This window comes from Engystomops pustulosus, chromosome 8, assembly GCF_040894005.1.
Source record: "Engystomops pustulosus chromosome 8, aEngPut4.maternal, whole genome shotgun sequence".
In the NCBI taxonomy this organism is placed as follows: Eukaryota; Metazoa; Chordata; class Amphibia; order Anura; family Leptodactylidae; genus Engystomops; species Engystomops pustulosus.
The window spans coordinates 10,178,953-10,191,376 of record NC_092418.1 but is presented as its reverse complement, the minus strand read 5'-3'; the positions used below and the strand labels follow the sequence as shown (position 1 = coordinate 10,191,376).

Sequence of the window (12,424 nt, the reverse complement as noted above, 5' to 3'; positions counted from 1 at the left end):
TGTGTAGTCGTAGTCAGACATCTGCGCTCCTGTTAGATTTATTTATGGAAACTCTCAATACGTGGCTGATCTATAATCCACATGTTTTATCTGTATGTGTAGTCGTAGTCAGGCATCTGTGCTCCTGTTAGATTTATTTATGAAAACTCTCAATACGTGGCTGATCTATTATCCAGATGTTCTCCGTGTGCGTAGTCGTAGTCAGACTTGCACACTCCTGTTCATTCATTGCCTATGCCTGGATAGTGTTGTTTCTACACACATATAACGTTGTACACATGACTTGCGCTATATGTGAGACGCACAGTTGGGGGATCGCAGGGTAACGCCATGATGTGGATTTCTGCTGTATCACGGCGGCTAAACAAAATCTGCGGGAATAGCTGACAGGAAGAAAAATGTCTCCATTGTGTAAGATTGTGCTTGACCGATTCTGCTGACTAAAGGAAATGTGAAATACATAAAAAAACAGCTGAGTAATCCAAATATTACAATAATCGTGTAATCTAGACGCAAAGTACAGTAGATTAGGGAGAGGATCATCCACCGCTCCCCTCAGCACAGAACATCTCTGGGGTCTGGAACGTCCCTTTAAGTCATTGTTTCTGGTTTATTTGACAGTCCCCCACTTCTGTCATGTGACCCATGAAAAAGACAAAAATACACAAGGATTTTCTTATAGTTTTACTTGCAAAACACAAAAAATTCCCCAACCCTGTCCCTTTTACAAGGCTTTGATGAAGGCCTCCTTGTTCTCCTCCAACCACCGCTGGAAGCACTTAATATTGGGGTTCAGCTTGTGGGTCTGCGGCACGTCCCGGTCAGGGAGCATCATGTAAAACCTGAACATGTTGGCCATCTCCTCTGCCCCCTGGAAGGGCAACTTCTCGTAAACCTCAGGGGGAATCTGTGGGGCAAAATGGAAGAACATTCAGGAGGAGTTTATTGTCTTGCGACTAATCACTAGCTCTACTCATCTGATTCTACTGAGCGTCTCTTGTAGGTCTCCGATCTACCCCAAACCTGTTTAATCAGACCTTTGTGTATGTTGTTAGTAGCAGCAGGACTGTGAAATGTGGTGTATGTCTTCACACTATTGTGCCCTGTGCTCTTGTCCCTAGAGAAAGTTGTAATCATGACTTATTAGTAGCAGCAGGACTGTGAAATATGGATTTATATTCCAATACTGCAACTTATCCAAGTGCACAGGGGGAGAGTTCTTACACTTTTGTGCTCTCAGTGCTCTGCATTGTGCTACAGCTACTTTCCCTCTGCTCTGGGTGAAATCTATATCATGCTACTGATTGGATACTATCGCTGTCATTCAGAGCAGTGGGGAGGGACTGTGCGACTCGGAGTGCTAAGAGAACAGCAGTGTGAGGACGCTTAGAGAAACTGGAATTTCTGGAATTTAAATCCATTTTCACAGTCCTGCTGCTACTTACTTCTTGGTTACACTGTGCCCCCCCCCCATTATGCCTTCCCCCGTGTATCCAGATGATCTGTATATAATCCCCAGACAGGAGGGTCCTCACCTTGGAGTCTTTGATGATCTTGCCGGAGACTTTGGACATGATGTCGGCGTATTGCGCCACCGTAAGTTTCTCGGCGCTGAGTCCGATGTTCTTCCCAATATATTCTTTCGGATTCTTCAGGATGCTGACAACTACAGGACCCAGATCCGACACGGAGATCCCATCCATGGGGACGTCACACATGGGAATCACTGAAAGGAAAAATAATGGATTACTGTAAGTTATTTGAAAGAGACAGTGCTGTAGGCCTCGCGCACAGAGCAGCCAATCACAGGCCTCGTCTCATCTTTCCAGCTCAGTTTCCAGTATGAATGCTGAGCTGTGATTGGTTGCTGAGGCCAATCCACCAGTAGACATCTCACCTAGGTCGTAGCTGTTCCCATCCTTTGACTTCTGTGGTTTTCCGGCCGTTAAGAAATTCTCATAGTAGAAGGCGAGTCTGACGCTGGTCATGGGGACGGAGATCTGGTGGAAATATTCCTCCACTACACCTTTACCATCGAAATGCAGAACCTCCAGTTTTCCTCCAGTCAACTTGTTGACGTTCTCCAATCCGCTGTAGATCACGTGATGCAGTCCCAGGCGTTTACACAAATCCGCTATAGATTTTCCCTGAGATTAAATACATTTTACTGTAATCTGAAGTTATAGAAAATAGAGAGGGGGGGGGGGGGTCTTGAAGGTATGGTGGGGGGGGGCGTCATCGGGAGGACCAGAAATGGTCGCGGGGTTCATGAAGGGTCAGGGGAGACATGAAGGATGGGCGGCATGATGGAAAAGTAAGGACAAGAAGGATCAGGGCGAAAATGAAGGATCTGGGGTATCATCAGGGGGGTCAGAGAGTACTGGGTGTCGGACCCCTTCAGTCTCAGTGGTTTCCCTGGTCTTTACCCTTCAACCCTATACCTCAGTGCAAGGCAACAAGGCCGGAGATCAGGCAGGTGGTAATCAGGTGGTAGGTCGTGTGTCGGAGGTTGGGAGTCAGAGGCGAACTGGGGTCAACATGGAAGATTATCAGGTCAGGGGCGAGTAACGTGAGGCAAATCAGGAACACAGAAAACAGAATATAGAGACCTAGATTATATAATGAGGGGCAGGAGGGGACTGGTTGGGGACAATGAAGGACGATGGTCATGTCCATAAGACATGGACAGATATGTGGTGGGAGTAACACCCGGGTGGTATACCGTTACTATCGTATCTCGTTCCTGCCCCCATTAGTATACAAATCCCATAGACCGTTTGTCAGTTTTGCCAGACCTAGTGGTCACCGTGGGTATTGCATGTTTAAACCTGTCTTTCTTGGAGGATCTCACCTGTTTCACCTCCTTATCCTTACTGAAGTGATCCCAGAAGTTGGTGACAATGAAGGCTCCATAGGCTCCGTTCAGTGCGGCCTCCAGGCTCTTCTCATTATCCAGATCCGCGGACACGACCTCGGCCCCAGATTCCTTTAGTTTCACAGCTGCAGGTTTACTGGCGTCACGGGTCACTGCCCTGACAGCAAAGGAGCGGTCCTTTAAGAGGGCGCCAACAACCGAACCCCCCTGAGCCCCTAAAATAAGAGCAAAGGATGAAGATGTGTTATGGCACTGGTGCTGATGTGATATTGGGTCAATAATGAATTCAAAATGGGGGGAAGTGCCCGATAATCCAGAAGTGCCCGATAATCCAGAATACCCAGAGTTCTTGACAAGAAGTCCTTGTGTGCAGAGATTAATTAAAACCATGTAATGAGGATTTATAATTACCCGAACTCCTGCCTTGTAATCATGGAGGTCCAGGCAGGTCTAGACTTGTAAAAGTAAGAAACTACATGTGAAGATGCTCTGTAAGAGGGTGAGAATTTGGTTGAGGACGTGCGGTGTGCCCCTTTATATACCCTCCTATGCCCTGTCTGCCAAAATTTCTACCACAATAGACCCGGGGGAGGTTACACAAAAATTTGTGGTCTTTACAGACGTCCGTGTCTGGATTTTAATGATAAATCAGACGCAGCAGTGGAGAACACAACACTTAAGTCTGATGTGGCAAACTTTGCAAAATGGGTGTAAAAATCACAAATTTAGGTGCAAAGAAGCTAAAAACTTGCATACAAACTTGAAAAAAGCTTGATAAATGACCTCACATGACCTATGACTGCAATCCGAATTATTAATGAGGTCCCCCAATATACAGGACTGTGATCCCAGGTGGGACCTGAGGCTCTGGGGACATGTAGTTGGGGGTCCCCCTCTTACAGATGGTGCATTATGTCCACGAGCCCTGCAGGATGTCACATGAAGTTTGTCCTACACTTGGAAGTAATTGCCAGTGTTTATATCATCCATAATCCCTCGCTCCCGCCTCTGCTCCCCCTTCCCAAACTCCCAATAAATCTGACTTCCTGGAAGATTAACTCTTAAGTGGGTAACTTTTCCGAAGTCCTGAACTACTAATGCTACTCTGCCTAGAGATGCAACCGGAGACCCAAGGGAACCCTAGTGCAAGTGTGCAACCAGGAAACACTTCCCCCACTTCTGCACCTGCCTCTAAGCTCTAGGTAGCCCCTCTAGTCCCTGGACCCCAGCAAGACCCCCACCTACACTCACCCCCCCAGGACTGCAGCGGAAACCCATGTGCACTCACCTGTGGCTCCAAACACTGTGATGATCTTCTTTGAGGCCATGATGTGCAGCTGTGGTCGTACTCAGGTCCTGTGTGTGTACAGGGCTCAGCGCTGCCTCCTTATACTGCGCCGTACCCCAGTGACTCAGCACAACTGCTCATGAGAAGGGATTTACTTTGTTTAGAGTAGATTTTGGGTGTGCCTGTTGCTTTTTAGACAAGTATAATGAGGGCACGCCTTTCCCCTGGGATCGATCACTATGACATGCAGGTTTGGATCCAGAGAAACTCTCTGTCCTTCATTCATTCTCTCCAGACATGAGCGATACATCATAAGACCTCAGCAAAACCTAAAAGTGTAAAAGCGCCCCAATAACTACTCATTAGAAGGATTTCAGTCCGCCATTCTCCCTGTCACTTGGGGATGTACCTGTCAGACACCCCCTGTCTGCAATGTATCCTGAATGTGCGGTAACTTGCCTTTAAGAGAAACCCCTTTAAGTCTAGAAACATCCCATTGCTGGAGTGAAGAGTCAAGGAAGTTCCAGAAAGTGGTAAGGATTTAGTGGATACAAGGACAGCCCCATCCTCGGAGTAGTTGGATATGATAGTTGGGGCCAGTTGCAGCTCAGTCTGCAGAGCAGTAGAGAGATACAAAACCCAATTGTGCCACCATGAATGAGTAAAGCGCCGTGTAATGCGTGAGACTCCTATCATAGCCATGTCCAGGACAGAATCAGCAGAGCACCAGATTATTCATTATTGGAACTTTAATGGGGACATTGTTACAGATGACAGGAAAGAGAATATCAGGTGAAGAACCTTAAGATCTAATTAGTGTTACAGTGACCCCCCACGTGGATCGAGATGTGATTGTGAACGGTCGGGATATTAACACTTGAAGGCCGCCTTGTTCTCCTCCATCCATTGCTGGAAGTTCCTGATTTTGGGGTTGAGTTTGTGAGTGAGCTCCACGTCCCGGTTGGGACTCATCATGTAAAATCTGAACATGTTGGCCATGCCGTGCGGCCCTCCTCCTGCCTCGTAGTCATCAGGAAGAAGCTGCAGAAGATGATGAAGAAAACTGTGTGACTGGATACAAGTAATTGTATGTAAGGATACAGGTGTCTTACTTCTACTATTGTCTTACCAGACATGACTACTTCTACTGGTGTCCTACCAGACATGACTACTTCTACTGGTGTCTTACCAGACATGACTACTTCTACTGGTGTCCTACCAGACATGACTACTTCTACTGGTGTCCTACCAGACATGACTACTTCTACTATTGTCTTACCAGACATGACTACTTCTACTGGTGTCCTACCAGACATGACTACTTCTACTGGTGCCTTACCAGACATGACTACTTCTACTGGTGCCTTACCAGACATGACTACTTCTACTGGTGCCTTACCAGACATGACTACTTCTACTGGTGCCTTACCAGACATGACTACTTCTACTGGTGCCTTACCAGACATGACTACTACTACTGGTGTCTTACCAGACATGACTACTTCTACTGGTGCCTTACCAGACATGACTACTTCTACTGGTGCCTTACCAGACATGACTACTACTACTGGTGTCTTACCAGACATGACTACTTCTACTGGTGCCTTACCAGACATGACTACTTCTACTGGTATCTTACCAGACATGACTACTTCTACTGGTGCCTTACCAGACATGACTACTTCTACTGGTGCCTTACCAGACATGACTACTACTACTGGTGCCTTACCAGACATGACTACTACTACTGGTGCCTTACCAGACATGACTACTTCTACTGGTGCCTTACCAGACATGACTACTTCTACTGGTGTCTTACCAGACATGACTACTTCTACTGGTGCCTTACCAGACATGACTACTTCTACTGGTGCCTTACCAGACATGACTACTTCTACTGGTGTCTTACCAGACATGACTACTTCTACTGGTGCCTTACCAGACATGACTACTACTACTGGTGTCTTACCAGACATGACTACTTCTACTGGTGTCTTACCAGACATGACTACTACTACTGGTGTCTTACCAGACATGACTACTTCTACTGGTGCCTTACCAGACATGACTACTTCTACTGGTGTCTTACCAGACATGACTACTTCTACTGGTATCTTACCAGACATGACTACTACTACTGGTGTCTTACCAGACATGACTACTACTACTGGTGTCTTACCAGACATGACTACTTCTACTGGTGTCTTACCAGACATGACTACTTCTACTGGTGTCTTACCAGACATGACTACTTCTACTGGTGTCTTACCAGACATGACTACTACTACTGGTGCCTTACCAGACATGACTACTTCTACTGGTGCCTTACCAGACATGACTACTTCTACTGGTGTCTTACCAGACATGACTACTTCTACTGGTGTCTTACCAGACATGACTACTTCTACTGGTGTCTTACCAGACATGACTACTTCTACTGGTGTCTTACCAGACATGACTACTTCTACTGGTGTCTTACCAGACATGACTACTTCTACTGGTGCCTTACCAGACATGACTACTTCTACTGGTGCCTTACCAGACATGACTACTTCTACTGGTGCCTTACCAGACATGACTACTACTACTGGTGCCTTACCAGACATGACTACTTCTACTGGTGCCTTACCAGACATGACTACTTCTACTGGTGTCCTACCAGACATGACTACTTCTACTGGTGTCTTACCAGACATGACTACTTCTACTGGTGCCTTACCAGACATGACTACTTCTACTGGTGTCTTACCAGACATGACTACTTCTACTGGTGCCTTACCAGACATGACTACTTCTACTGGTGTCTTACCAGACATGACTACTTCTACTGGTGTCTTACCAGACATGACTACTTCTACTGGTGTCTTACCAGACATGACTACTACTACTGGTATCTTACCAGACATGACTACTTCTACTGGTGTCTTACCAGACATGACTACTTCTACTGGTGCCTTACCAGACATGACTACTACTACTGGTATCTTACCAGACATGACTACTTCTACTGGTGTCTTACCAGACATGACTACTACTACTGGTATCTTACCAGACATGACTACTACTACTGGTGTCTTACCAGACATGACTACTACTACTGGTATCTTACCAGACATGACTACTACTACTGGTATCTTACCAGACATGACTACTTCTACTGGTGCCTTACCAGACATGACTACTACTACTGGTATCTTACCAGACATGACTACTTCTACTGGTATCTTACCAGACATGACTACTTCTACTGGTGCCTTACCAGACATGACTACTACTACTGGTGTCTTACCAGACATGACTACTTCTACTGGTGTCTTACCAGACATGACTACTTCTACTGGTGCCTTACCAGACATGACTACTACTACTGGTATCTTACCAGACATGACTACTTCTACTGGTGTCTTACCAGACATGACTACTACTACTGGTATCTTACCAGACATGACTACTACTACTGGTGTCTTACCAGACATGACTACTACTACTGGTATCTTACCAGACATGACTACTACTACTGGTATCTTACCAGACATGACTACTTCTACTGGTGCCTTACCAGACATGACTACTACTACTGGTATCTTACCAGACATGACTACTTCTACTGGTATCTTACCAGACATGACTACTTCTACTGGTGCCTTACCAGACATGACTACTACTACTGGTGTCTTACCAGACATGACTACTTCTACTGGTGCCTTACCAGACATGACTACTACTACTGGTGTCTTGCTAACATTCGATGAACATATGAGTTCCTTGTGGTTACCTTGGCATCCTTGACCATCTGCTTGGTGACTGTGGAGATTATCTCAGCATATTCTTCCCCCGTTAATTTCCCTGCACTGAGCCCGATGTCCTTTCCATTGTAGTGCGCTGGAGATTTAAGAATAGTGACAACAACAGGGCCCAGATCTGCTACCGATATCCCATCCAGGGGCACATCACCCATCGGGAGACCTGAAACAGTGTAAAATATTAATCACGGCATATTGTATAATACACAAGGGGGCAGTATTATAGTAGTTATATTCTTGTACATAGGGGGCAGTATTATAGTAGTTATATTCCTGTACATAGGGGGCAGTATTGTAGTAGTTATATTCCTGTACATAGGGAGCAGTATTATAGTAGTTATATTCCTGTACATAGGGGTCAGTATTACAGTAGTTATATTCTTGTACATAGGGGACAGTATTATAGTAGTTATATTCCTGTACATAGGGGGCAGTATTATAGTAGTTATATTCCTGTACATAGGGGGCAGTATTATAGTAGTTATATTCCTGTACATAGGGGGCAGTATTATAGTAGTTATATTCCTGTACATAGGGGGCAGTATTATAGTAGTTATATTCCTGTACATAGGGGGCAGTATTATAGTAGTTATATTCCTGTACATAGAGGGCAGTATTATAGTAGTTATATTCTTGTACATAGGGGGCAGTATTATAGTAGTTATATTCGTGTACATAGGGGGCAGTATTATAGTAGTTATATTCTTGTACATAGGGGGCAGTATTATAGTAGTTATATTCTTGTACATAGGGGGCAGTATTATAGTAGATATATTCTTGTACATAGGGGGCAGTATTATAGTAGTTATATTCCTGTACATAGGGGGCAGTATTATAGTAGTTATATTCTTGTACATAGGGGGCAGTATTATAGTAGTTATATTCCTGTACATAGGGGGCAGTATTATAGTAGTTATATTCGTGTACATAGGGGGCAGTATTATAGTAGTTATATTCTTGTACATAGGGGGCAGTATTATAGTAATTATATTCCTGTACATAGGGGGCAGTATTATAGTAGTTGTATTCCTGTACATAGGGGGCAGTATTATAGTAGTTGTATTCCTGTACATAGGGGGCAGTATTATAGTAGTTGTATTCTTGTACATAGGGGGCAGTATTATAGTAGTTATATTCTTGTACATAGGGGGCAGTATTATAGTAGTTATATTCTTGTACATAGGGGGCAGTATTATAGTAGTTATATTCTTGTACATAGGGGGCAGTATTATAGTAATTATATTCCTGTACATAGGGGCAGTATTATAGTAATTATATTCCTGTACATAGGGGCAGTATTATAGTAGTTATATTCTTGTACATAGGGGGCAGTATTATAGTAGTTATATTCTTGTACATAGGGGGCAGTATTATAGTAGTTATATTCCTGTACATAGAGGGCAGTATTATAGCAGTTATATTCCTGTACATAGGGGGCAGTATTATAGTAGTTATATTCTTGTACATAGGAGGCAGTATTATAGTAGTTATACTCCTGTACATAGGGGCAGTATTATAGTAGTTATATTCTTGTACATAGAGGGCAGTATTATAGTAGTTATATTCTTGTACATAGGGGGCAGTATTATAGTAGTTATATTCTTGTACATAGGGGGCAGTATTATAGTAGTTATATTCCTGTACATAGGGGGCAGTATTATAGTAGTTATATTCTTGTACATAGGGGGCAGTATTATAGTAGTTATATTCTTGTACATAGGGGGCAGTATTATAGCAGTTATATTCTTGTACATAGGGGGCAGTATTATAGCAGTTATATTCTTGTACATAGGGGACAGTATTATAGTAGTTATATACTTGTACATAGGAGGCAGTATTATAGTAGTTATATTCTTGTACATAGGGGACAGTATTATAGTAGTTATATACTTGTACATAGGAGGCAGTATTATAGTAGTTATATTCTTGTACATAGGGGGCAATTTTTATTAGTAAAAAACAAACATAAATACAGAAATACTTTTTCTATCAAAATAAATCATAGATCATTCAGTATAAATCATACATGTTCATAAAATAAAATTTATATTAAATGTAACTTAAGAGTCCATTTTGGCTGAAAGGGAAAAAAAGAAAAAACAGAAAAAACAAATGCATACATTTTATCAGACAGATTTCATTCTAGATGGATGTTCCTCCAGAGTCTTATATTCTGCCCCTTTTTCCTGACCTCTAATGACTGGATCCACCTGAGCTCGGACATGATGAGGCTTATGGCTTTATGATGATGGAATGGCTCGCTGTGTATGGACACTCTGGTTCTCATGTGCCAGTGATAGTACTTGATGACCTGGATCACTATATACATGGTCTCCTGGTTGATGTTATGTACAGCAGGTGTCACGCCATACAGGATCTCGGGGTACCTGAGGGACTGCAGTGATGGGATTCTTATCTTGGTGGATATGTCACGCCAGATATTACGTCCACCCCAGCACTCTGATATAAAGTGGACCATTGTCTCCTCTGTCTGACACCCGAGGGGACACATACGATCTGCCACACTCAGGAACTTAAGATTCCCCCTGACAAACAGTTTTCCCTGTAATGACAGCCAGGCGATGTCACGAAACTTATAGGGCAGCCTCCGACCATTCATAAACCTCAAACTGTCCTTTAGGGTGGTTGTTGGACAGTCTGGAAGCGCCAGCTGTAGAGAGTAGAAGGTCCTACAGACTCTGGAGTACAGATCTCTTCTAGTATTACTCTCAATAAAAGACTTATCTATCCCCCATTTCCTTAAACACTTCAGACCATACTCCAGATACTGGGGGAGGAAGCCAGGAGTCCATCGGCCCCTCTTGAGACTGCCGCCTCGCATCCAAGATTCTGCAGAAGGCAATATCCAGTCCCTGACACTACTTACCCACAGGAGACCATTATTTGAGTCCAGGCATCCAAAATTAACTTTCAGAAACATGGAGTCAAAGAAAACCCTTGGATTTAACATATCCAGCCCACCCTCTCTCCTCTGCAGGTAGGTGATCCCTCTTTTTACTGGGTTCAACCTGTTCCCCCATAAAAGCTGGAAGAACAGGCTAAAGAGCCTAGCGGAGAAAGATTCTGGCAAAGGAAAGACGACAGAGACGTAGAGGAAGACAGGGACCAGGTAAGTCTTCATCAGAGTAACCCTTTCTCTATAGGTCAGCCTCCAGTTCTTCCATCGCTGAACCTTTACATTTCCGGTTTCCAACTTCTCTTCCCAATTTAACTTGGAATTATCTTCCCTCCCATATTTAACCCCAAGGATTTTAATATGGGTGGAGGCCTTGGCAAACTGCGGTAGATCAAAGCCAGGAGCAGCATCCAATGTCCAGAAAGCTTGACTCTTCTCTAGGTTGACCAGAGACCCGGAGGCCTCTGAGTAACTTCTGATGGCTGCAGATAACATCTCCACCTCTCGAGGTTCAGATATCACCACAGTCACATCATCCGCGTAGGCGACAACATCCAGGGGCAAGCAATGGGGGACCGGCACCCCCTGAAAATCACACCGCTGCAGTGATCTCAGGAACGGATCGATGGCAAACACATACAGCAGTGGACTCAGAGGACAACCTTGTCGCACCCCTGCCTCTACCCTGAAAGTGTCCCCCTGCCAACCATTGATCAGAGGAAAGCTCTTCGCCTCTCTGTACAAAGTTCTCAGCCAATCTATAAATTGTCCCGGAATACCGTACTTTGACAAAGTGGCCCATAGATAATCGTGATCAACCCTGTCAAAGGCTTTAGCCTGGTCCAGACCTACAACATATCTCCCACACCTCAGAGCTTTACATCTCTCAAACATCTCTCTTATCGAGATGACTGCTCCAGAGATGTTCCGCCCTCTTACTGTGCCGTACTGAGAGCCTGCCAACAGTGCCAGGGACAAACAGACTAACCTAGAGAATAGAATTTTTGCCAAAATCTTCCTGTCGACATTTAAGAGGGCGATCGGCCTCCAGTTCTTGATGTCACTAGGCTCCTTACCTTTGGACAGCAGAATTAGCGATGAGACCCTCATGGATGGAGGCATCAGGTGATTTTCTAGACAATTTCTGTAAACATCCACAAGGATTGGAGCCAAGAGGTCTCTGAACTTCTTATAAAATTCTGCTGTTATCCCATCTGGACCTGGTGCCTTCTTCAGATTTAACTTATCAATGGCCTCTTTTATCTCCTCCACTGTTATTTCTGCTGTCAAAGGAGAAAAGTCCAATTCCCTAGTATCAGGGCCTGGAGTTGCCTCCAAGAATTGGGTCACTTTTTCCTTATCCAAAGCTTTCTTCTGAAACAAGTCAGTATAGTACGATCTCACCACTCCGAGTATTCCCTCCCGAGACTCTTGTAAAACACCCTGGGAGTCAGTGAGACCTGCGATCAGTTTTTTCTCCACACGCTCCCGGCAATTCTCAAACGGATCTGGTGCCCATCGGGTTCCATAGTCCCTTTCCA

General features: G+C 44.4%; 2 protein-coding genes across 4 annotated transcripts in view; both read right to left on the bottom strand.

Moving 5' to 3' along the window:
* Window positions 1–671: 671 nt before the first annotated feature.
* Window positions 672–4,325, bottom strand: LOC140074628 (nmrA-like family domain-containing protein 1). Its single transcript, XM_072119674.1, has 5 exons — window positions 4,164–4,325; window positions 2,852–3,090; window positions 1,898–2,147; window positions 1,536–1,726; window positions 672–907 (listed from the first exon to the last, which is right to left on the bottom strand). Exons 1-5 carry the CDS (start codon window positions 4,201–4,203, stop codon window positions 725–727), a joined length of 903 nt encoding a protein of 300 aa, XP_071975775.1. The 5' UTR covers window positions 4,204–4,325; the 3' UTR covers window positions 672–724.
* A 569-nt stretch (window positions 4,326–4,894) lies between these two features.
* The window catches only part of LOC140074626 (nmrA-like family domain-containing protein 1), a 14,549-nt gene continuing 7,019 nt past the window's right edge, over window positions 4,895–12,424 (bottom strand). For 2 of the 3 annotated variants that reach the window (XM_072119664.1, XM_072119665.1), the window contains 2 exons: window positions 7,939–8,129; window positions 4,895–5,204 (listed from right to left, as the gene is read on the bottom strand). In XM_072119664.1, the coding sequence (XP_071975765.1) occupies window positions 5,034–5,204; window positions 7,939–8,129 (362 nt within the window). In that variant the 3' untranslated portion in view covers window positions 4,895–5,033. Of the gene's footprint in view, window positions 5,205–7,938; window positions 8,130–12,424 lie in introns of those variants that run through there. The other variant, XR_011849219.1, reaches the window with a different exon arrangement.